Source organism: Microcaecilia unicolor, chromosome 11 (assembly GCF_901765095.1).
Source record: "Microcaecilia unicolor chromosome 11, aMicUni1.1, whole genome shotgun sequence".
NCBI classification, from domain to species: Eukaryota; Metazoa; Chordata; class Amphibia; order Gymnophiona; family Siphonopidae; genus Microcaecilia; species Microcaecilia unicolor.
In genome coordinates, this window is record NC_044041.1 from 24044987 (window position 1) to 24071711 (window position 26725).

A 26725-nucleotide genomic window follows, 5' to 3' on the forward strand; every position below is an offset into this window, starting at 1 on the left:
AATTATAGGTGGTAAACTATGATTGCTTTTGACACCTTATAGATCTCATCTTTTGTGGGGCCAACGCAGTCCCTATATTGGGCCTCTTATATTAGCCCAACAAATGGTGTACAAAAGGAAAAGGCAGAGTGGGATCATAGCAGGTACTTGTGACCTGGGTTGGCCACTGTTGGAAACAGAATCCTGAGCTTGATGAACATTTGGTCTACTCCAGTATGGCAACGTGTCTGTTCTTATGGCAATGATTAAATAATATATGGGAACACCAAAACCAAGAAAAACAAGTACAACACATTAAGAATCAAAAATCAAATGTAACTGATAGTGCTTATTTTAGAAGTCCTATTTGGATTTTAGACGTGCTTAAAATGGCATTTAGGGGGGCAATTATCAGGGTGGTGGCCTACGGTCATGAAGTGGTATTTTACCGCTCCCATTTTACTCATTGAGAGACCTTTTTACTAATACCAGTGGCCTAGCCAAGGGTGGGCCCGGGTGGGCCTTGGCCCACCCACTTTGTGTTGAGGCCCACCCATTAGCACCTATGATGTGGCTGGCAGGGATCCCCAAGCCCCACCAGCCGAAAAGTCCCAACAACTGTCCTTCCTACATACCTTGAAAATAGCAGATCTTTGCCTGCAGCAAGCAGAGACTGATACATACTGCTCGTAGTGGCCCCACAGCCTTCCCTCTCACGTATTCCTGCCTATGCGGAAACAGGAAGTTGCATCAGTGGGGAGGCTGTGGGGCCAACATGAGCAGTGTGTATTAGTTGCTGCTCGCTGCTGGTGAAAATGGTGAAAATCTGCTATTTAAAAGGTATGCGGGGGAGGGGGATGTTTGAGAGACCCTATGGCATGCAGGCGAGAGAAGGAGAGACCAAATCACTTGTGGGACAGGGATGTTCTGTCCACCCATTCTGGGCCCAGGCCCAACCAAAATTGGGTGTCTGGCTACGCCCCTGACTAATACATGCAGTTAATGGTAAAACAACGTATCTTAACGGTGGCCCACACTGATAACTTCCCCATTAATGAAAGAAATTGAAACCACTGCTATATGTAATAAAAGTGATGCAAGTACAGGGCAATCAAGCCATTGTGACATCACTGATCAGGTTGGGTCTTAGGTATTGGTGGAATGGGATATTATGACATCACAATATCAGCTCTGGTTACCAGAGACTGAAACTCTTCACACTAAGGGGGGAAGTTATCAACCTGGGCTGCTGTTAAGATGCATTATGATGTCATTAACGTGTTATTTTGGCACAGGTCTCATTTTATGCAATGAGACCTAGGGCCCTGTTTACTAAGCCGGGCTAGAGGTGTGTTAGCATTTTTAGCATGCGTGAACCATTAGCATGCACTGTGTAGGCACCTACAATATTCCTATGGGCGCCTACACAGTTAGCGTGCCCTAATTTTGTGCATGCTAAAAACGCTAGTGCACCTTAGTAAACAGGACCCCTAGTTACTAATAACAGGGTTTAACAGAAAAATAACACGTCTTTAACCATAACCCACACTGATAACTTCCCCCCTAGGTCTCATTGCATAAAATGGGTCTGTACTAAAAATAGCATGAGTTAGTGGTAAATTAATATCTTAACCATAGCTGCCCATTCTTTTGGAACAGTCTCCCCCTTTCCCAGAATCCTGTTTAGAAGGAATGGATCCACGGAATCTTAGCAGAGATTGGGTGGCGATGCTGGTAATTGGGAAGCAAAACCGGTGCTGGCCAGACTTCTACGGTCTATGCCCTGAACATGACTGAATAGATATGGATGGGCTTGAGTGTAAATTTTAAGGGGCTTCGACGTTAGCTTCAGAACTTTTAGTACAAGAACAGTGCTGGGCAGACTTCTACGGTCTGTGCCCTGAGAATGGCAAGGACAAATCAAACTCGAGTATACAAATAAAGTATCGCATACCATGTAAAAAATGAGTTTATCTTGTTGAGCAGACTGGATGGACCGGATAGGTCCTTATCTGCCGTCATTTACTATGTTACTATTTGGTGTGGGTGTGGCTTGGATCTCTTTCAGGGAGAGAAAACTAACAACTTATAGCAGCAGCTTCAGAGAGCATTTTCCATCTCACAGATAGGCTGCAGAGAATACCTTCTCCTGCTTTAGACTTAGCCTGGCCTCAGAATGACATCCTATAGTATATCTCCTATCAAACTGAGCTCTCTTTTTCATCAAGCACTGCCATTTCCTCCCCTCACCCTCCCCACTGACAGTTTGAACTTCGTGGGTGTGGCTTGGATCTCTTTCAGGGAGAGAAAACTAACAACTTATAGCAGCAGCTTCAGAGAGCATTTTCCATCTCACAGATAGGCTGCAGAGAATACCTTCTCCTGCTTTAGACTTAGCCTGGCCTCAGAATGACATCCTATAGTATATCTCCTATCAAACTGAGCTCTCTTTTTCATCAAGCACTGCCATTTCCTCCCCTCACCCTCCCCACTGACAGTTTGAACTTCGTGGGTGTGGCTTGGATCTCTTTCAGGGAGAGAAAACTAACAACTTATAGCAGCAGCTTCAGAGAGCATTTTCCATCTCACAGATAGGCTGCAGAGAATACCTTCTCCTGCTTCCACCCACCCTACCCCTCTACCCACCCACCCCTAGAGTGACATGTCTTATATAACCTCCCTATCAACCCACTCATTACTTTACCTCACCCATTTCTATTCTTCTATCACCTTCTCCCACTACTCCAACCAGAGTTACACCTAATCACACTGACCACCCTTCAACATCTTCTGTCCTTCTGTGACTGTTCTCTTGTGCTTGACTGCTTAAATATTTTAAATTTAAATGCTTTACTTTTTGTCTATTAGATTGTAAGCTCTTTGAGCAGGGACTGTCTTTCTTCTGTGTTTGTACAGCGCTGCGTACACTTTGTAGCGCTCTAGAAATGTTAAATAGTAGTAGTAGTATTTGGAGTTCTACATGGAATGTTGCTACTAATTGGGATTCCGGAATCTTGTAACTCTTTAGGATTCCAGAATCTTCAGAACTTTTAGTACAAGAACAGTGCTGGGCAGACTTCTACGGTCTGTGCCCTGAGAAAGGCAGGGACAAATCAAACTTGGGTATACATTTATTTATTTATTTGTTGCATTTGTACCCCCACATTTTCCCACCTATTTGCAGGCTCAATATGGCTTACATAGCACCATGAGGCGTAAGCCACCTCCGGTGATGAAACAAATACAGAGTGATGTGGTAGAGAATGAGATGCATGTGTTACAGACACATAATAGAATCGAGAGAAGAGTTATATAATGTTCATTGCAGGTTATGGTTTCGTTGTGTTGCTGAGTCCAGGCACTTAAGTTGGATCAGTAAGGTATGCCTTCTCGAACAGGTCGGTCTTTAGTGATTTCCGGAAGTTGAGGTGGTTGTGTGTTGTCTTTATGGCTTTTGGTAATGCGTTCCATAGTTGCGTGCCTATATATTTATGCTTACAAATAAAGTATCGCATACTATGTAAAATGAGTTTATCTTGTTGGGCAGACTGGGTGGACCGTACAGGTCTTTATCAGCTCTCATTTCATTTACTATGTAATGTGACCCAGTTCCTAACAAATCTGAATCCCTTATCCCTGCACCATCGTCTCAACCACAAATTGAGACTTCGCAGTTTTGCCTGCCTTTTGGGTCCTGCGCATGGAATGGGGAGCATCTCTGAAAATGCTACTCTGGAGGATCTGGACTTCAGCTTTCTATCTAAGTGCCTAAATTTGGCTTCCAGAATCTCCCTCCCACATTTTCCTATGTCATTGGTACCCACATGTACCAAGACAGCCAGCTCTTCCCCAGCACTATATAAGATCCTGTCTAGGTGATATGTGAGGTCTGCCACCTTCATACCAGGCAGGCAAGTGACCAAGTAATCCTCACGTCCACCAGCCACCCAGCTATCTACATGCCTAATGATCAAATCGCCAACTGCAACAGTTGTCCTAACCCTTTCCTCCTGGGCAGAAGTTCTCAGAGACATAGCCACGGTGTGAGAAGCTAGTGTATCCCCTGGTGGGCAGGTCCTGGCTACAGGAGTACTTCCTACTTTACCAGGGTGATGCTTTCATTCTAGGAGACCTCCCTCCTCCAAAGCAGCACGGGGGGCTGCCAGACTGGAGGTGGGACTTCTGTACAACATCCCTGTAGGTCTCCTCTATGTACCTCTCTATCTCCTTCAGCACCACCACTGAAGTGGCGATAAGGGCTCCCGTGCTAACCCGACAGTAACCTGCCCGATTACCGCCGGATTTTTGCCACGCAAGCCATTTCTGGAGGGTTTCTTTTTCCCCCGGAAATGATGCATGCTTGGGGTGGGACTACCGCCAATGGCTGTGTTGGCAGTGGCATAGCAAGGGCGGGGCGGTGGGGGCGATCCGCCCCGGGTGCATTCTGCTAGAGGGTGCAGACAGCAGCCGCGCACCTGTCGGCTCTGCTGGTTCCCTCTGCCCAGGAACAGATTACTTCCTGTTCGGGGGCAGAGGGAGCAGGGAGCCAGTGGAGCCGACAGGCACGCGGCTGCTCTCTGCATCTTCCAGCAGCCAAGAATGCACCTGGAGGGGGGGGGCTTGATGCGCCGGGGAGGGGGTGTCATTGCGCTGGGGGGGCTTGATGTGCTGGGGAGGGGGTGTCATTGCACTGGGGAGGGCTTGATGCGCCGGGAGGAGGGTTTCATTGCGCCGGGGGGGGGGCAGTGTTGTGCTGCACCCTGGGGGACGGACGCCGCTGCACCTGTGGGGGGGGGGGGTGCGCAACAGTGATCCGCCCTGGGTGGCAGCCGACCTAGGAATGCCACTGTCTGTTAGCCTGGAGGTAGTCCTGAAAGAGCGAGCAGTAAGCCCACTTTAGGTTACCGCTGCTGTGTAAAAGGGCCCGTGAGTAATTAGCTGCCTCTAGGAGTGCCTACAGTTTGTACAAATATAATGTATGTAACAACAAAACAAACATAAAAATAGTATAGACAACATAAACCCCAAATGGCAAGAAACATTATTTTTACATGCACACCCCAGTAATACACTGCAGGGGCACTGGAGATGCAGATGTGACATAACCTTTTTCCTTTATTACATGAAAAAGCCATGGAAGATTTCAATAAGCAAGCCATGTAATGATACCTCATAAAAGTTACCCATAAAAGGCCTGTCGCAATTTAAAAGCATATTTCTATAGCTAGAACATATCAAAAGGACTTTTAGTTGTATAACTACTCCTTACATATGGCTGCACTAAAGAACGTATTATGCAAAAAAAAAAAAAAGGCCTTTTCAAATGCTCTGGATTTGATGTGGGCTTTGAATTGAGCTGATAGTGACGCTCTTAGTGAAATAGCCTGGCTATAATCTTCTGAACTGTACTCTTCACTGATTGATAGGGCTTCAGGAGGCATTTCACAAGGGTGAAATGTTCAGTGTTGTAATTATCCAAAATGCAGGGGATGGACTGAGTCTCTGGGGCATACCCCGCCAGTCAAGTGTTCAGAATGTCCATAATAAATATGGTGTTCCCTATGGTTAAGCAGAAGGTTAAGCAGGTGACATGTAGAGCTTCAATCTTTTCGCTAATTGTACCCAATAGAGGGCAACCAAAACTGTGTTGTTTTTTTTTTAAGTTTTGGACGAAACTGAATCTGCTGCTGAAATTTGGCCAAAACAGTTATAGCAGGACTCCCATCCAAAAGTGGGCTGTAATGGCCCCTGATTCCCCCCCCAGCCACCCTCCTCCCCATACTAGGAAAGCGAATAGAATGTTGGGTATTATTAGGAAAGGTATGGAAAACAGGTGTGAGGATGTTATAATGCCGTTGTATCGCTCCATGGTGCGACCGCACCTTGAGTATTGTGTTCAATTCTGGTCGCCGCATCTCAAGAAAGATATAGTACAATTGGAAAAGGTGCAGCGAAGGGCGACTAAAATGATAGCGGGGATGGGACGACTTCCCTATGAAGAAAGACTAAGGAGGCTAGGGCTATACAGCTTGGAGAAGAGACGGCTGAGGGGAGACATGATAGAGGTATATAAAATAATGAGTGGAGTGGAACAGGTGGATGTGAAGCGTCTGTTCACGCTTTCCAAAAATACTAGGACTAGGGGGCATGCGATGAAACTACAGTGTAGTAAATTTAAAACAAATTGGAGAACATTTTTCTTCACCCAACGTGTAATTAAACTCTGGAATTCGTTGCCGGAGAAAGTGGTGAAGGCGGTTAGCTTAGCAGAGTTTAAAAAGGGGTTGGACGGTTTCCTAAAGGACAAGTCCATAAACCGCTACTAAACGGACTTGGAAAAATCCAAAATTCCAGGAATAACATGTATAGAATGTTTGTACGTTTGGGAAGCTCGCCAGGTGCCCTTGGCCTGGATTGGCCGCTGTCGTGGACAGGATGCTGGGCTCGATGGACCCTTGGTCTTTTCCCAGTATGGCATTACTTATGTACTTATGTACATACTCTCCCACCAGCCCTGAAGTGGCCAAATCTGGAAAAGAGTCATCTCCAGTCGCTTCTGCCAATGCTGATTTTGCATTCAAAATGGCTGTCAGGATCTCCCATGGCAGTCTAAAGAAATGTAACTTGATGTCTTTTCATTGAATTATTTTATACACGAAGACTCAGTTGAAATAGCCTTCAATTATCTTTTTGGCCATTTTAACACTGGAATCGTTTTAGTCTGAGCATTGCATCCGTCCGAAAAGTCATCATATGGCACTAATAGTTTATAAATAAAGGAAGAACACATACACCCATTTCAAAACGGGGTCACTAATGATAACATTGCCTCAAAATGAAAAAAGTAATGAAATGTGAACAAAACAAAAAAATCCTATTAATGACATGAGAAACAATTGTTTTGCCCTGCACATCCCTACCAAAGACCAAATTGCCAGATAATAGGATATAGGATAGATTCCATTATATAGCACCTAAAATAAATATTGACACCAAAATCGGTGTCGACTAAGCGTATTCTATAATCGGTGTCGATTATAGAATGTTCTTAATTGATATCTCAGCAACTAAAACTACGTGCATCCATTTACACCAGCGAAATGCGGTGTACATCCCAGTGCGCAGATTTACGCACACTGGGCCATATTCTATAACCAGTGGCATAGATACATGCAGCCAGGGGGGGCCTGGGCCCACGTAGATTTGGCCCTGGACCCCCCTACCGACGACCTGCCTGACCCCCCCTCCCACCGCCAACCCGCCGTCGCCTGCCTTTGCTGGCGGGGGACCCCAACCCCCACCAGCCGAGGTCCTCTTCTCGCAAAAGGCTTCCTTCTGTTTCTGACGTCCTGGATTTACAATGTGCAGCACGTCAGACTCACAGAACAAAGCCTTGCAGAAGACGAGGACCTCGGATGGCGGGGGCTGGGGTCCCCCACCAGCAAAGGTAGGCAACGGTGGGTTGGTGGCGGGAGGGGGGGTCGAGAGGGTCGGCGGCGGGGGAGGCAAAATCGGCAATGGGGGGGGGGGGGGGGCGTGGCGGGGGAGGGCTAAAAAGTGCCCCCTCCTCTCGGGCTCTGGATCCCCCTCCCGCTGAAGTCTGGCTATGCCCCTGTCTATAACTACATGAGTAAATTTCAGAACACCCTCAAAACGTCCATTTTCCTGCCCATAACATGCCCTTTTTTGCCTGCACGCATTAGAAGTGTGGCATACTTCGTTACAGAATACGCTTAGCGAGTTGTGTGCGTAAATTCTAATCAGTGCCAATTAGTGCTCATTGTTAAGAGCTGTTATCAATGCTGATTAACTTGTTAAGCAAATTAGATTACGCGCGTGGTTATAGAATCCGTGCCAATTTCGGCACAGATCTCTAGGCATGCTATATAGAATCTGGGGGAGAACGTGTATTCAAATTGTTATTACTTTATATATTTATGTCACGATCTATGTCTCCATTTTTCAAATTTCAGGCACCTTATTCTGACTCATTTTCTTTTGCTTTCTCTATGATTAGAGCTCAGTCATACTTAAATGCGAGGAAAGCGGCCACAGTGCAAGGCCCATTCGGCCTCCTTGTCAAAGACAACAAGCCCCCTTTCTACCACCCAGGGGCGTAGCCAAGGGTGGGCCTGGATGGGCCCAGGCCCACCCACTTTTGCTACAGGCCCGCCCTGCCTGCGACAGCCCCCTGCACTGACCTGAAGCACGTTCTCCCTCCAATCCAGCACCGGCGATCATAGCCAGCCTTCTACCATGTCCAGCAGGAAGTTGCAGAGTAGCCGGGACGCACCCGAGAAGAAGCTCTGATGACGCGCGCTGGACGTGGAGTGATAGAAGGCTGGCTATGATCGCCGGTGCTGGATTGGAGGGAGAACGCGCTTCAGGTCAGTGCAGGGGGCGGTCGCGGGCGGGGCGATCGCTGGTGGACACAAAATGTGGTGGCGGCAGCAGGGGGGTGGACGGTGGAGAAGAAAGAGGACTGTGCCCACCCAGTCCACCTCCAGGCCCACCCAAAAATTAATCGCTGGCTACGCTACTGCTACCACCTGTTGCGGTACCCGAATGACTTATGTTTATTCTTCCCAACACAATTACCAATGAATGGTAGCCATGGCAATAATAATTGCCTAAGAATTGTTACATTATTTCCTTCTTTGGATCAGCAACACAACCATTATTCATAAATTACATACTAGTTAGGTGACTGTTGCTCACATCATTTATTTATTTGTAGCATTTGTATCCCACATTTTCCCACCAATTTGCAGGCTCAATGTGGCTTACATTTGCCGGAATGGCGGTTGCCATTTCCGTGTCACAGGTTTACAAATGGTATTGCGTTAGGGTGTATACATACATGGTAACTTATATGGAACATAGTATATATGGAACAGCTCATGATGTGAGTATATACAATTTGCAAACATATTTGATAAGGGAAAATACATTATGGTATTGTAAGAAGATCCCTGAGTAATAGATTGGATTGTAACATACATTAGATCATCAACTATAGGGAGACCAGTGGTGTGCTGGAGCCGGCTCGCTCCGGCTCGCAAGAGCCGCTTGTTAAATTTTGACAGCTCTTTCGAGCCGGTTGTTGTTGGGGGCGAGCCGGCTCCATTAGGGGAGGTAAGCATGGCAGGAGGGCGCCATCACAGGCCATACTTACCTCCCCTCCCGCTCCCAAACACGTCCAATGATGTCCTTCGCCCCCACCCTACCCTCTCGCTCCTATCCGTCAGTTTCTCTTACCTCCCTCAAAGCGCCGCTTATTTAAAGCGCTGCTGCCCGTCTTCAGCCTTCCCTGCTTGTTTCGGATGAGTTCTTCCCTCAGTCCCGCCTTCTGACGTCATTCTGACGTCATTTCCTTTTTCCGCGAAGGCGGGACTGAGGGAAGAACTCATCCGAAACAAGCAGGGAAGGCTGAAGACGGGCAGCAGCGCTTTAAATAAGCGGCGCTTTGAGGGCGGTAAGAGAAACTGACGGATAGGAGCGAGAGGGGAGGGTGGGGGTGAAGGACATCATTGGACGTGTTTGGGAGCGGAAGGGCAGGGGAGAGAAGAGAATTGCTGGGCATGGATGGGCAGAGGGGGGCAGGGGAGAGAATGGTTGGGCATGGATGGGCAGAGGGGGCAGGGGAAAGAAATGCTGGGCATGGATGAGTAGAGGGGGCAGGGGAGAGAAATGCTGGGCATGGATGGGCAAGGGACAGAATTGGGGGGCAGGGGAGAGAAATGCTGGGCATGGATGGGTAGAGGGGGGCAGGGGAGAGAATTGCTGAGCATGGATGGGCAGAGGGGGCAGGGGAGAGAAATGCTGGGCATGGAAGAGCAGAGGGGGCAGGGGAGAGAAATGCTGAGCATGGAAGGGCAGAGGGGGGCAGGAGAGAGAATTTCTGGGCATGGATGGGCAGAGGGGGGCAAAGGGAGAGAATGGATGGGCATGGATGGGCAGAGGGGGCAGGGGAAAGAAATGCTGGGCATGGATGAATAGAGGGGGCAGGGGAGAGAAATGCTGGGCATGGATGGGCAGGGGACAGAATTGGGGGGCAGGGGAGAGAAATGCTGGGCATGGATGGGTAGAGGGGGGCAGGGGAGAGAATTGCTGAGCATGGATGGGCAGAGGGGGGCAGGGGAGAGAAATGCTGGGCATGGAAGGGCAGAGGGGGGCAGGGGAGAGAATTGCTGGGCATGGATGAGTAGAGGGGGGCAGGGGAGAGAATTGGGGGGCAGGGGAGAGAAATGCTAGGCATGGATGGGTAGAGGGGGGCAGGGGAGAGAATTGCTGAGCATGGATGGGCAGAGGGGTGCAGGGGAGAGAAATGCTGGGCATGGATGGGCAGGGGAGAGAATTACTGGGCATGGATGGGTAGAGGGGGGCAGGGGAGAGAATTGCTGGGCATGGATGAGTAGAGGGGGGCAGGGGAGAGAAATGCTGGGCATGGATGGGTAGAGAGGGGCAGGGGAGAGAGGAGAGTTTCAGGACATGGATGGAAGGAAGGGCAAGAGAAATTCTGGACATGGATGGAGGGAAGGGAGAGAGAAGAAATGCTGGACATGGAGGGAAGATAGAGGAAGGAGATTAGATGAGGGAAAAGGAAGTGAGGAGAGAAACTGCACATGGATGGAGAAAATAAGCAGAAGCTGGGTCCACTGTACAGTCAAGTCTGCGTAGGACCAGAAATGAAGAAGAAAGGAGGAAAGAAAAGAAATAAATGGAAAGGAAGCCCTGGAAACGGAGTTAAGAGGACAGATAGCAGCAGAATCAGATACTGGGCCAGCATGATCAGAGAAACAAAGTCACCAGACAACAAAGGTAGAAAAAAATAATTTTATTTTCATTATAGTGTTTGGAATATGTCCACTTTGAGAATCAGGTGCTGAACGTTAAAAGTTTATATTTATTTACTTATTTATGGCATTTTATCCCATATTAAACATGAATTAGATTGGAACCTGGGATCATTTAATTTTTTTTTTCCTGGAGAGAGTAATGCATTGCCCCCCCCCCCCCCCCCGGCTATAGCCAGCTCTGCAATTTTAGGGGGGGCGCAGAGGTGGATGGGGGGGGGCACAGTGGTGGACGGGGGGGGGGGGGGCGCCGAGGTGGACCGGGGAGAGAGCCTGTTGTTAAAAATTTACCAGCACACCACTGAGGGAGACCCTATTCGACATAAGGTTTAAAGTGGTATTGCTTGATCATTAGTATCAGAGAGGTTAGGCAGTCCAGCGATAAAAGTTCGGTCTTGTATAGATCATCTATAATGTTAATATTTAGTAGTTAAGATGGATGTATATGGTATGCCTTCTTGAAAAGATCCGTTTTCAGTAGCCATTTTTCGCTTTAGTTACTGAAGCAAGTCATTCTTTTCATTGTTCACATTTGATCACAGATTGTAATTTAATGATACCTACTATTTTAGGAGCTCTTGTACTAAGCTGTGGCAAAAAGTGGCCTTGGCACGCCCTTACGTAGGTCTTTCCACCAGGCTAAGGTCATAAAGGACTAGACTCTATATATGACACCTTTTAAAATCAGCGCCAAAATGAAACACGCCTAGGTGTCTTCTATGAAGGACACCTAAATTTAGGCGTATTTTATAGAATAAGCCTAAATTTCCATGTAGTTTATAGAATATGCCGAGCGCCCATCTGCGCAACTAAACTTAGTCGTGGGCAGTTACGTCAAGAAAAACTTGGTGCAATGCATATAGATTTTAGAAACGCCCATGGCCTGCCCATTCCACTCCATGGCCACGCTCTCTTTCAACTATGCACATGCTTAGACAGTTCTGCGCATAAATTCTAATTAACGCCAATTAGTGTCAATAATTTCTTATATGTGGCAATTATTGGCACTGATTGGCTCGTTAACTAATTAACCCCCCCCCCCCCGTTTACTAAGCTGCTCTAGCAGCTGCTGGGCGGCAATGCCAACACAGCCCATTCACTTTGACTGTGCTGTGTTGGCATTAGCGCACAGCAGCCGCTAGCGCAGCTTAGTAAACAGGGGGGTAAGATTTGCGGATGCGCAAATCCAGAATATGACTGAATTTTCTCATGCAACTTAAGTCGCGCTATATAGAAGCCTGGGGGAAATGGCTGATTTTCTATTTTTTGTATTAATGGCCAAGCACTAATGTGGAAAGAAAGAAAACAGAAGAACAACCCCCCACACAATACAAACTGAACAAAAATATAGCAGAGGTGACTAAAAGCTGATAACCAAAGATGCTCAAATCTAATTTATTAAAAAAAAAAAATCTTCAATTGACTTGACATGGGCCGTGTTTCGGCCAAATGGCCTGCATCAGGAGTTTAAAAAAATAATAAAAGAATATATAACAAATACATAACTATAGACATTAAAGTATAAAATGGAACAATACTCCCATTGTCTAGGAAATGATAAATACTTGGACAATTTTGAAAAGTAAAACAAACAATAAAACTCTAGCACAATATAGTAACCAAAAAAAGATTTAAAAAAAAAAAACTAAACAATGGAAAATTGCTCACAAGGTTATCAAACCCCAAAACTGATAGCATGAAAGACTTTTTCAATACATGAGATTTGAGCACCTTTGGTTATCAACTTTTTATCACTTCTATTGTTCTTTTGTTTCATGCGTTAACGTTGCCATTGGTGTGCAACCATTTTTAAAAATTACCATGTGAGCACTTACCACCACCCATTTTGTAGGTGGTAAGGCCTCATATGGTATCCCTGCACTAGGCGATTACAACATGGCACACTCACTCTCCGCCCATGACATGCCCCCTCAAAAAAAATATATATATATATTTTAGCAAGCGCTCATTTCGGAGTTACCGTGGGAAACTTAGGGGCCCTTTTACTAAGCTGCAGTAACAGGGGCCCTGAGCTAGTGGTGGAGTCTGTTTTTGGTGCATGCGGAGGCCCTTTTTACCGCAGTGAGTAAAAAGGCTGATAAAAGAAATGGCCGTGCAGTAAGCAGGGCCGCCGAGAGGGGGTGCAGGGGGGACTAAATTCCCCTGGCCCGGCGCTGGGGTCTCAGTCCTTCTCCTGCTCCCACAGGCCGCCGGTGCTGCAGTCCCCGGTCTCACCTGCCTGCCCTCAGCTCCGTCGATAACCCCCCTCCGTCCGCCAGCGTGACCGGGCCCCCTGCATTCAAATCGGCAGCGCCTCACCTCCTTGTGAAAGCGGCAGATCGCCCCCCCCCCCCCTTCGGGCCCTCTCTCACCTTGCCCCGCACTCACGGAAACAGGAAGTGACGAAAGCGGGACACAGTTTTATAAAGACGTCCAAATTCTGAACCGGGAAGAAGGTCATTTTCGAAAAAGATGGACGACCATCTTTTGTGTTCGGTAATACCATGGACGTCCTGTGATTTGGACGTCTTTGATTTTGAGCCATTTAAAAAAAAAAAAAGTCCAAGTCTAAAGCATCCAAAGTCAAGCCATTGGGATGTGGAAGGAGCAGGCATTTTTAGTAGACTGGTCCCCCTGACATCCCAGGACAGCAATTGGGCACCCTAGGGGGCACTGCAGTGGACTTCATAAAATGCTCCCAGGTACACATCTGACCATTGCTCCCTTACCTTGTGTGCTGAGTCCCTCAACCGCCCCCCCCCCCCAAAAACCCACTTCCCCCAACTGTACACCACTTCCACAGCCCTCACGGATGAGGGGGGCATCTATATGTGGGTACAGTGGGTTTCTGGTGGGTTTTGGAAGACTCATCGTTTCCTCCACAAGTGTAACAGGTAGTGGGGGTATGGGCCTGGGTCCACCTATCTGAAGTGCACGAACTACTCCAGGGACCTGAGTATGACATTTGAGGCTAGCAAGTAATGTTCTTAAGAAAAACAGGTCTAGCTCAAAATGTCTTAGTGCTGGACGTTTTTGCTTTGTTCCATTATGAATGAAAGACATCTAAGTCTTAGGAATGCCCAAGTCCCGCCTTGAACACACCCCTGATATGCCCCCTTGAGAATTGGACGTTCTTCTGATGGACTTCGGAGAAAGACGTCCAAAATGAGGTTTCAATTATACCGATTTGGACGTTTCTGTGAGATGGACGTCCAAATGCTGACTTATGTCACTTTTTGGACGTCCATCTCTCTTTCGAAAATGAGCCTGAAAGGCACCTATGTGCGTACAAACATGCGTCAAATTAGAACTACTGCCCGGCTACCACGTGCCCCGGGTGGTAATTCTAATTTTGACGAGCGTCCAAAACACGTGGTAGAAAATAATTTCTATTTTCTACCGTGTGGCGCTAACCAGACGGTAATCAGCAGTGTACATGCGCTGGTGATTACCGCCCGGTTAGTGTGTGAGACCCTATCGCTAAGTCGCTGGGTGGCGGTAAGGTCTCAGGCCCAAAATGGATGCGTGTGCTGATTTTTATTTTGCCGCACTTCCGTTTTGGGCAAATGAAGGCCTTTTTTGCAGGCGTGCTGAAAAATGGACCTGCGTGCGTCCAATATATGTGTCTACACCAGCACAGGCCATTTTTCGGCGCGTCTTAGTAAAAGGGCCCTCAGTGTTTAGGAGGAGATTCTACATATGGCACCTAAAAAAATCAGTGCTAAAATCAGTTTCAAGCGTATTCTGTAATCATTGTCCAGATTTTAGGCACTGATTATAGAATATGCTTATTTTATATTTTATATTTCAGGACCTAAATCTACGCGCATCCATTTACACCAACGAAAACTTGGTGCAAATCCTTGTGCGTAGATTTAGGCACACTGGGCCATATTCTATAACTAGGCGTGTACATTTTGGTATGGGATTTGCATTACAAGACGTATGAGGAGAGACTTGTTGACCTGAACATGTATACCCTGGAGGAAAGGAGAAACAGGGGTGATATGACACGGACGTTCAAATATTTGAAAGGTATGAATCCGCAAACGAACCTTTGCCGGAGATGGGAAGGCGGTAGAACGAGAGGACATGAAATGAGATTGAAGGGGGGGCAGACTCAAGAAAAATGTCAGGAAGTATTTCTTCACGGAGAGGGTGGTGGATGCTTGGAATGCCCTCCCGCGGGAGGTGGTGGAGAGGAAAACGGTAACGGAATTCAAACATGCGTGGGATAAACATAAAGGAATCCTGCTCAGAAGGAAGGGATCCCCAGAAGCTTAGCCGGTGGTGGGAGGCAGGGCTGGTGGTTGGGAGGTGGGGATAGTGCTGGGCAGACTTATACGGTCTGTGCCAGAGCCGGTGGTGGGAGGCGGGGCTGGTGGTTGGGAGGCGGGGATAGTGCCCACGAAACACCCATTTCTCCTTTTTGCCTGCGCACGTTAGAAGTGCGGCGCACATCGTTACAGAATGCACTTAGGGAGTTGTGCGCATATATTATGGATCCAATTTCTCCTTCTTAGGCAGCCAACTCTGGAATGCCCTCCCCAGACCTATCAGATCAATCAGTGACTATCTACCCTTCCGGAAATCACTACAGGCAAGCCTATCCTAATGACCCAAACTAATTCTATGAACCCTACTACCCATCACATATCCAGGAGACAAGGACAATGACCTTGACTATCTTTCCCACCAAAATTCCCTACGCTAATCCTGTAACCCATTCCCCTCCCGCCTCTTCTTCCCTTGCTCACACCTCTTCTACTCCCTTTACCCCTGTCCTTCTCTACCTACCTATCACGTTTGTTATTCTGCTATACTTAACTTCTATTTTCTTTCTCAATATCCTGTAATCCCTATTACTACGTAAGCCGCATTGAACCTGCTTCGAGTGGGAAAGTGCGGGGTACAAATGTAATAATAAATAAATATATTCTCATCGCTCATTATTGCTTGTTAAGTGCTGTTAGAACTGTAATAGAACTTAGCATTCCTAAATTATATCTTTTAAGACCTGACTTACTAACATGAATGGGTTAATACTGTCATTTTCATTCATTGGTCACATTTTACTTCAATTATAATTAAATGATACCTATTATTTTGGGGGGGTTTGCAGCCTGAATCTTTTAACTAACAGTCTAACTGGCTGCTGTAAACAGACCAATACATTTGACATCTTAGAAATTTCACAGTAGGCAGTGGTGTGCTGGAGCAGGCTCTCACAGGCTCTCGAGAGCCGTTTGTTAAGTTTTTTAAGAATTTTGGGAGCCGGTTCTCCATGGCTACTTTAACAAATGGATCCCAAAATGTGGGCTTGGGCCCCTCCTGAATTCTCTTTTACTTTGCTGGCGAGAGAGAGAGCCCCCTGTTAACCATTTACCAGCACACCCCTGACAGTAGGTATGCTTGAATGCGAGTTGTATGCGAGTGGAGGAGTGGCCTAGTGGTTAGGGTGGTGGACTTTGGTCCTGGGGAACTGAGGAACTGAGTTTGATTCCCACTTCAGGCACAGGCAGCTCCTTGTGACTCTGGGCAAGTTACTTAACCCTCCATTGCCCCATGTAAGCCGCATTGAGCCTGCCATGAGTGGGAAAGCGCAGGGTACAAATGTAACAAAATAAAATAGATACTATTGGAGATTCTACATGGAATGTTGCTATTCCACTAGCAACATTCCATGTAGAAGGCTGCGCAGGCTTCTGTTTCTGTGAGTCTGACGTCCTGCACGTATGTGCAGGACGTCAGACTCACAGAAGCAGAAGCCTGCGCGGCCACATTGGTGATCTGCAAGGGCCGACTTCTACATGGAATGTTGCTAGTGGAATAGCAACATTCCTTGTAGAATCTCAAATAGTAGCAACAGTGGAGGAGTGGCAACAGTGGAGGAGTGGCCTAGCCTAGTGGTTAGGGTGGTGGACTTTGGTCCTGGGGAACTGAGGAACTAAGTTCAATTCCCACTTCAGGCACAGGCAGCTCCTTGTGACTCTGGGCAAGTCACTTAACCCTCCATTGTCCCATGTAAGCCGCATTGAGCCTGCCATGAGTGGGAAAGCGTGGGGTACAAATGTAACAAAAAAAAAAAAAAAAACTAATAGGTCTCATTGACGTAATGGAGCTTACATTAAATAATGTGCCATAATCGAGTTAACGCACTTTAGTAAATCGAGTCTTTAGTTGGATAATGTTTTCATTATCTCCCAGAAGCTTAAATAGATCATACTGTCCCTTTCTCCTACCTGCTCACAGAGGGTTCCAATCAGTCCTTCCAAATCCTGTTTCTCATGAAGCACCATCTGTTTCTCTTCATATTCCTGCTCCAGCTGCATCTGTAGCTGATGAAGCTAGACGAAAACAGACAATTAGGAAAGACACGTGGGACAAGATTCAGTAAAACATGCAGGAAAATCAGCGTGGAAAAAAGTACGCGTCGAGCAGTATTCTATAAAGGGCAGGGGCGTAGCTATGAGGGGCCAGGGGGGCATGGGCCCTCGTAGATTTGGCCCTGGCCTCCCCCGCCACCAACCCCTTCGACCCCCCTCCCGCCGCCAGCCCTCCCCCGCCGCCGCCGAGTACCTTTGCTGGCGGGGGTCCCCAACCCCCGCCAGCCGAAGTCCTCTTCTCCGGCGCGGCTGCGTTGCTCAGCTGCAAGCGCAGGCTTCTGTTTCTGTGAGTCGGATGTAGGACATCAGACTCACAGAAACAGAAGCCTGCCCTTGCAGATCAGCAACGCGGCCGCGCCGGAGAAGAGGACTTCGGCTGGCGGGGGTTGGGGACCCTCACCAGCAAACGTACCCGGCGGCGGGAGAGGGTTGGCTAGCGGTGGGAAGAGGGGGTCGAAAGGGTTGGCGCTGGGGGGGGGGTCAAAGGTGGCGGTGGGGAGGTAAAAAATGGTAGGGGTGGGGTTAAAAATGGCGGGGAGGTCGGCGGTACTGGGGGGAGCTATAATGTGCCCCTCACCAATTAACACGGAAGCACCGAATTCTATAAATGGTGACTAAAGTTACTTGCTCAGCGCTGCATACGCCTTGTAGCGCTATAGAAATGCTAAATAGTAGTAGTAGTAGTAGTACTTGCGCAAATCAGCGCACACAGCCAATTTGCGTGTGCAACTTAATTGCCGCTAATTGGCCTTAATTAGGATTTACGTACAGATCATCATATTTTATAATGATCCGAGTGAAAATCTTAACATGCATAAATATTGAGGTTGTAGATGGGGCATTTCAAAATTTTATGCGCTTAAATACAGTACCCTTTATAGAATAGCGCTCCATGTAAAGGGGCCCTTTAACTAAGTGGCGGTAAGCCCATTGTGGGCTTAACGTGTGCCAATCTGGAGCTACCGCCAGCCCAACGTGGGTGCCAGCAGTAGTTCCACCCCCAGCGCCCAGCATTTCCAGCACTGGGGGTTCAAATATTGAAAAAAATATTTCCACAGGGGGTTAACCCGGCAGTAATTGAGCAGTGTTGCGAGCTACCCAGTTAGCATGGGAGCCCATACCACCACCTCAATGGATGGAGGTAAGTGCCACCCCCTCCCCCTGCATGGCCACGCAGTAAATGCAATCTTACCACATGGCCTTGTCTTTTTTCAGCCTTTTTACCCGCTGCAGTAAAAAAGGGCCTCAGCACATGGCAAAAAAGGCCCTTTTTACCGCAGCTTGGTAAAATGACTCTAAATTTTCAGTGCCAATTTTTAAGCTCCACTTTAAGAATTTATCCCTTAGCGCCTCCTATTTGGGAGGCTTTAACTGGACCTTCATGTGGTTAGTGCTGCGCAGTAACTGCCAAACGCCTTCCCGCCCACTCTCAATCATGCCACATATCCCATGACACAAGAAGCCCTTAATGTGCCGTTTCTCATGCTGTAGCTGCTAAATTACTGCAAAACTCCTTAATGCGGCTCTGGACTAGCCGTTACTGTGCGGTAAACCACGTGCTGTCCCCTGGATTCTATAAATGGCGCTCAAACTTACATGCACAAATTTGAGTGTGTGCCTAATTTGCACATGCAATTTAATTAAGTAATGAGCCAATTGGGTGCTAGCAATAGAGTTACCATATTTTGTCCCCCAAAAAGGAGGACACATGCCCCGCCCCACCACACACCCCGCCCGCCCCTTTCAAGCCCCCGCTCCGCCCCTGACACATTTTCCCCTCTCCCCTGTCACACACCCCGTCACCCCCCCTCCCCGTCACCCCCTCCCCTTACCTTACTCCTGCCCTGGTGGTCTAGTGGCCTCTTCGGGGCAGGAAAGAGCCCCCTCTTTCCTTCCCGGAGCGCTGCCCTGCATGTATCCTTCCTGTTGGTGATCTTGGCGCCGATTCAAAATGGCCGCCGAGAGTTGAAGTCTCACGAGGGCACCTCAACTCTCGGCGGCCATTTTGAATCTGCCCGTTCGGATTTCTGGACAAATGGGCAGGCTGGTGGGCGGGCCTTCCTTTAGAACGGCCCGCCCGCCAGCCTGCCCATTTGTCCAGAAATCTCAACGGGCAGATTGGCAAAACCTGCCCGGTTGCCCGGACATGTCCTCAAAAAGAGGACATGTCCGGGTAAATCCAGACATATTGAGGCTCATTTTCAAAGCACTTAGCCTCCCAAAGTTCCATAGAAACCTATGGAACTTAGCCTCCCAAAGTGCTTTGAAAATATGCCTCATGGTAACCCTAGCTAGCAATCAATGACTGGCATTAATTGGCAAGAATTTGGATTTGCCTGCACATCTTGCTAAGCGCTATTCTATAAATTTTTTAGCGTGTAACTGAAAAGGGGGCATGGCCATGAAAGGGGCATGGGTGGACCAGGGTCTTTCACTAAATATATGCCCAGTATTATAGAATTTGGGGGGGATCTGCACCTAATTTATAGGTGGGGATTTCCACCAGGTTTCAGCTGGTGTAATCCTCATGCCCAGAACTTGGTGTGGATCCCGGCACTATACTATAAACAGTGCCCAACTCAGAGCGCTGTTTATAGAATAGAGCTCATTGCTCAATTATTTTGCGCCTAAATTTGGTTGCCATTTACTGAATCTAGGGGCTCTTTTACTACAGGATTGCTGTGCCGCAGGCAATCCAACATTACCGCCGGCCCAACGCAGGCACCGGAGGTAGTTTCACCCTCAGTGCTTGGCGTTTCTTGCACTAGTGGAAATATTTGAAAAATATTTACACAGGGATTTACCACCCAATTAGCGCAGAAGCCCTAGTGGAGGAGTAGTCTAGTGGTTAGTGCAGTGGTCTTTGATCCTGGGGAACTGAGTTCAATTCCCACTGCAGCTCCTTGTGACTCTGAGCAAGTCACTTAATCCTCCAATGCCCCTGGTACAAAATAAGTACCTGAATATATGTAAACCGCTTTGAATGTAGTTGCAAAAACCTCAGAAAGGCGGTATATCAAGTCCCATTTCCCTTTCCCTTACTGCCATTCAATGGGTAGCCCTCCAAAATGGCCATCTGGCAAGTACGACCATTTCTTTTTTGTGCTTTTTTGCTCTTCTGAACAGGATTGTCTTTAGTGCTTTCCGGAAGGATTTGGGGGTCATCCTTTCAATGTTGGATTCACTTTACCCTTCTCCTGGTGCTGCCAATACTGGTGCTGCTTTACCCCTTTTCTGGTGCCTTGGCATCTTCCTGCCAGTGTTGGCATTGCTTTCCCCCCCCCCCCCCCTCACTGTGGCCTGGAATCTTCATGTCACTGCCACTGTCCTTTGCCCTTCTTACACTCTTGATGCCCTTGGAGTGCTGTTGTCGCCCTCCAACAAGTTTCAATTAAAATGGATGGAAACCCCCTTTGTTAGCTTGCAAAATTGCTTGCGTAATTGACTCAAATAGAAACAACTAAATAATCCGGAACCTGAAAAATGAAGTGAATGGGTGACTGATCCGAAAGTGAACCGAACTGATAATTGGGGTTTTTTTTCATGCAACTTCTCTATTAATCAGTTTGATTGAAAATTGTCCTAAAGGTACCGAATTAAAATTTAACCACTTATCTTACCTGATCAATAGATCATAAAAATTGATCCCTACGTATGTATGAATTAAACGAAACAATGATGGAGAAATGAAAAGGAAGGAGGAAAGAAAATGAAGACAGCAAGAGAAAAAAGCAAAAAGAATGGAAAAGTCAGAATAGATTTACATCGAGATAAAAATGCGCATGATTAGGAAGAGTTATAGAGAAAGGGATAATAGAAGTGAGTGAGTGATGCGAAATTGAAGTAGCAGCAGATGTACAAGAAGAAAAACGTGCGTAGGGCTACCTACTGATGGCTGGCATACTAATTAACGGTGAAACTTACAGTAAGACATTTTCACCCAGTTTCTATTGGGATGCAGCAGACTTAGCAGAGAGGTCAGGACCTGAAAATTACTGAGCAATAAATTAGTTTGTAGTCTCTCTGTCCCTGTGATATTACTTGCTTGTGACAGAGTGTTTCATCTGTTTGACCTCTATCTGGAAAATATGTTTTCCTACCGCCTTCCCCCACCCGTAATTTATTTTAGCATAATGAATTGGCAGTCTCAACAATGAATGCATTTGCTGACTGTTTAGCTACGACAACAGGCATCGAATCATTTAATCTATTCCTTCAAAATATTGGATGCAAGGAAATATAAAGATGACTTCTTTCCTTCTAATGGGCAGAAAACAGTAATAGATTAATTTAGACTAATCTATATATAGACAGCAAATACTTGTAATTATAATGGAAAGATATTCATGTGGTGACGTCTCACTCAAGTGCAAAGCACAGATCTCAGAACACAACCAAAATAAAGGCACAAAGTGTCGCGGTCGTGAGTTCTTGTGTCCGTTGGGAGCACGGAGGCGAAGACTCAAACCTGCTCTCCGTTAGGCAGCCGAGCAACCCCGCGGCTTCACCTGTGGTGACTGCCGTTCCCCGAGGGTTGAGCCCCCAGGTGCAGGCAGCCGAAAGGACTTCCGGATACAGGCAGGGGTCATTCGGTCATGGACAACAGGCAGAGAGTAGCTAGGAACAGGCAGTCATAGGTCAGGCACCAAGCAGAGGGTAGTCAGGAATATAGCAGGAACCAGGTCAGTCAGCGAGCAGGATGCAAACAGGCTTCAAGCAGGTAACTGGTCAGGCGGCAAACAGAAGGTATACCGGACTCAGGCAGAGGTCAGGACAGGCAGGCGGCAAGCAGAGCGTAGTCTGGTGTTCAGGCGAAGATCAGGTCAGACAGCAGGCAGAGTGTAATCCGGTGTTCAGGCAAAGGTCAGGTCAGGCAGCAGGCAGAGCGTAATCCGGTGTTCAGGCAAAAGTCAGGTCTGGCAGCAGGCAGAGCGTAATCCGGTGTTCAGGCAAAGGTCAGGTCTGGCAGCAGGCAGAGTGTAATCCTGTGTTCAGGCAATAGTCAGGTCTGGCAGCAGGCAGAGCGTAATCCTGTGTTCAGGCAAAGGTCAGGTCAGGCAGCAGGCAGAGCGTAATCCGGTGTTCAGGCAAAGGTCAGGACAGGCAGCAGGCAGAGTGTAATCCTGTGTTCAGGCAATAGTCAGGTCTGGCAGCAGGCAGAGTGTAATCCTGTGTTCAGGCAATAGTCAGGTCTGGCAGCAGGCAGAGCGTAATCCGGTGTTCAGGCAAAGGTCAGGTCAGGCAGCAGGCAGAGCGTAATCCAGTGTTCAGGCAAAGGTCAGGTCAGGCAGCAGGCATAGCGTAATCCTGTGTTCAGGCAAAAGTCAAGTCTGGCAGCAGGCAGAGCGTAATCCGGTGTTCAGGCAACGGTCAGGTCAGGCAGCAGGCAGACCGTAGTCAGGATCCCAGCCGAGGTCAGATCAGGTCAGTCAGCAAGCAGTAGACAAAGTCATACAGGAGCACAATCCGATCTACCTAATTAGAAGCCGAAGCACTAGAGTAGAGAGCAGACGCTCCCTAAGTAGCCCCCACCATCATCAAGAGGAATGAATATAGCTGGTCAAGGGGGCTCCCGATAGGCAGGCCGCCAGCAGAGGTGGGGCCGAGGCGGAAGGCTCCAATGGGAAGACGCCGGAGGCAGGGCGAGGGAGGATCTAGCGTTCTCGGTCACGTTGGCTTGCCGCCAGCCAGGAACGCTGCCGCGCATGCACGCCGGCAGCCCCCCGGCCCACAGCAGGCCCTAATCCTCCGCCCACGAAAGTCATGCACCCAACCAGAAAGGGCCAAACCCGAACGATCGGCGCGACCCGGGTGCCGACTCCAACACAAGGACAGGGCCAGCCGGTGCCCCCCTAACGCGGGAGCAGAGGCAAGGCGTAGCAAGACCACAGGAGTGGAGGTGAGGAGGAGCATGACACATAGGGGTATGTTTATTAAGGTGCATTAATGTTTTTAATGCACCTGTAAATCTAAGGTTCGTTAAATGCTAACGTGCCTATACATTCCTATGGGCGAGTTATTTAACGTGTGTAAACCATTTACACGTGTTAAAAATGCTAATGAGCTCATAGCGCCTCTTAGTAAACATAGGCGATAGAGGCATATTTCTGATAGGCCACACAAATTGGAATTGAGAAGTCTGGATTGGGATGCCTCAAGTTCCGCTAATATTTCAGTACAGGATCTGCCAATGTAAAAGCCTGCTCTACAATTCAAGGTGAAATGGATGTTTACAATCGTAAATGTCTAAAATATAAATGGGGCCACAATGGCAGCCTCAGCCTGAATCTCCGTCTGGGCCCCGGCAAAAAGGTGATAGTTGAGCCTTCCCTTCTCAGGTGCTGCTCTGAACAAATTGTGATAGCCTGCAGACGTCCCAGAGAAATAAAGCATTACTTTCTAGCACCCTGCCATGAAGACACTGATGTACCGCGTGGTCAGGCAGATGCGGATCAGGCCGCACATGATGTAAGTGATTCTCAGCCCTCTGATCTTCTGGCAGAGGATTTGATATGCCCGGAGGGAAATGGCCCCCTGACAAAAAGAGACCAGCAGTTGCTGCTGAGGGATTTACAACTGAACTTGCATAAGTATTGCCATACTGGGAAAGACCAAAGGTCCATCAAGCCCAGCATCCTGTTTCCAACAGTGGCCAATCCAGGTCACAAATACCTGGCAAGATCCCCAAAAAAGTACAAAACATTTTATGCTGCTTATCCCAGAAATAAGCAGTGGATTTTCCCCAAGTCCATTTTAATAATGGTCTATGGACTTTTCCTTTAGGAAGCCGTCCAACCCTTTTTTAAACTCTGCTAAACTAACCGCCTTTACCACATTCTCTGGCAACAAATTCCAGAGTTTAATTACATGTTGAGTGAAGAACAATTTTCTCCGATTCGTTTTAATTTTGCTACTTTGTAGCTTCATCGTATGCCCCCTAGTCCTAGTATTTTTGGAAAGCGTAAATAGATGCTTCACGTCTACCTGTTCCACTCCACTCATTATTTTATAGACCTCTATCATATCTCCCCTCAGTCGTCTTTTCTCCAAGCTGAAGAGTCCTAGACGCTTTGGCCTTTCCTCATAGTGAAGTCGTCCCATCCCCTTTATCATTTTTGTCGCCCTTCTCTACACCTTTTCTAATTCCACTATATCTTTTTTGAGATGTGGTGACCGGAATTGCACACAACATTCGCGGTGCGGTCGCACCATGGAGCCATACAAAGGCATTATAACGTCCTCATTTTTGTTTTCCATTCTATTTGCTTTCTTAGCCGCAGCAGCACACTGAACAGAAGGTTTCAACATATCAATGACGACAACTAGATCCCTTTCTTGGTTGGTGACTCCTAACGTGGAACCTTGCATGACGTAGCTATAATTCGGGTTCCTCTTTCCCAAATGCATCACTTTTTTACTTGGTCACATTAAACATCAGTGCTGCTCTGTGTATGACTGAAATTAAAACACTGATTCAAGATCTCCATGCAGGCCTTGAAGATTTAGGCACGTGAGTTGAGGAGACAGAGCAGCAGCTGGAAGCTTATCAGGAGAAATGAGACTGTTGATGCTAGACAGTCTGACTCCGCGTGGATGCTTTGATTGCAAAAGTGGACAATATGGAGAATAGGACCAGGCGTCACAATAAGGGTGTGTGACGTGCCGGAGGCTGAGAGGGTTGAAAATTGCTTCCTTATTGTCACTGATATTTGCTATGAAACAACAAAGAGAGCGGAAGGAAACCAAAATGGACCAGATAAAAACCACAGAGAGTAAGGGCACCAAAAAAGTTTATTAGGACCCTACACGGTCCGTGTTTCGGCCAATCGGCCTTCTTCGGGGGTCTTCAAATTGACGTATACAGATGTGCCTCCAGAATTCTCATGGAGTGAAAGGCATAAACGCCTACGCCTACTCTCGATTTCGGACAGCACCAGCTATTGAAGTGATGTACATTCAAGTACAGTAGGTATTTTTCTGTTCCTGGAGGGCTCACAATTACAAAATAAGAGTGAAAGTGGGATTTGAACCTGGGTTCCTTTGTTTAAAAAGTCCACTGCACTAACCACTAGGCTACCCTTCTGCTCTGCAAAAATGTCTGTGTGGCCATTCTTCTAAGAATGCTGCCAGATAGACATCTTTACCATTTATATGTTGGACGTTCCAGTTTGTAAAATGGCTGTTCATGCTGGATGCCTACAGCACATAGACATCGATCGCATGTATTTTCAAACAAGAAAAGGTTCAAAGAAGAGCAACCAAAATGATAAAGGGGATGGAACTCCTCTCCTACGAAGAAAGGCTAAAGAGGTTGGGCTCTTCAACTTGGAATGAGGGGAAATATGATTGAGGTCTATAAAATCCTGAGTGGTGTAGAACAAGTAGAAGTAGATCGATTTTTTACTCGTTCCAAAAGTACAAAGACTAGGGGGCACTCAAGAAAGTTACATGGAAAAGTTTTTTCACTCAACAGATAGTTACCATATTTTTCGGACTATAAGGCACACCGGACCATAAGACGCACCTAGGTTTTAGAGGAGGGAAATAGGAAAAAAAAATGTTCCTTTTTCCCTCCTCTAAAACCTAGGTGCTCCGGTGTGTCTTGTCCGAATCCCTCCCTCCGAGTTCAGGATCGCCCTCCCCCCGGCCTTGTCACCACTTCTCCCCTTACTCACGCGATCTTCCCTGGTGGTCTAGTGACGTCGGGGCGCTGCTCTCCATCCTCCTGTATGCAGCCTGACGGTCTCAGCGAGATTCAAAATGGCCACCGAGACTTCAATTCTCGGCGGCCATTTTGAATCTCGCCGGAGACCGTCAGGCTGCATACAGGAGGATGGAGAGCAGCGCGCTGGGCAGGAAAGAGGGGGCTCTTTCCTGCCCCGACGTCACTAGACCACCAGGGAAGATCGCGTGACGTGAGTAGGGAGAAGTGGTGACAGGGCCGGGGGGAGGGCGATCCCGAACTCGGAGGGCGTGCGGCCAGCCAGCCAAATCTACCTTCGGACTATAAGACGCACCCCCCATTTTCCTCCCAAATTTTGGGGGAAAAAAGTGCGTCTTATAGTCCGAAAAATACGGTAAGCTCTGGAACTCTTTGCTGGAGGATGTGGTAACAGTGGTTAGTGTATCTGGGTTTAAAAAAGGTTTGGACAAATTCCTGGAGGAAAAGTCCATAGTCTGCTATTGAGACAGACATGAGAAGCAAGTGCTTGACCTGGGATTTGTAGTATGAAGTGCTGCCACGATTTGGGTTTCTGCCAGGTACTTGTGACCTGGCATGGCCACTGTTTGGAAAACGGGATGCTGGGCTAGATGGATCATTGGTCTGACCCAGTATGGCTACACATGTTATTATGTTGACATATTTCTTGTTGGAAAACACCTGTACAATGGACATCCATTTTGGATGTTATGACCTGGACGTCCCTATTCCAACTTCATCACCCTTTTCGAAATGCCCCTCCATGTTACTATGTCATAACCTATATGACATGTTCATGTATC

The 26725-nt window shown here is 47.6% G+C and overlaps 1 protein-coding gene across 3 annotated transcripts in view; it reads right to left on the minus strand.

Moving 5' to 3' along the window:
- Positions 1–26725, minus strand: part of MYO18B (myosin XVIIIB) — a 549955-nt gene that overhangs the window by 168431 nt on the left and 354799 nt on the right. For all 3 annotated transcript variants that reach the window (XM_030218025.1, XM_030218027.1, XM_030218024.1), the window contains exon 34: positions 17078–17182. In XM_030218025.1, coding sequence (XP_030073885.1) covers positions 17078–17182 — 105 coding nt within the window. The remainder of the gene's footprint in view (positions 1–17077; positions 17183–26725) is intronic.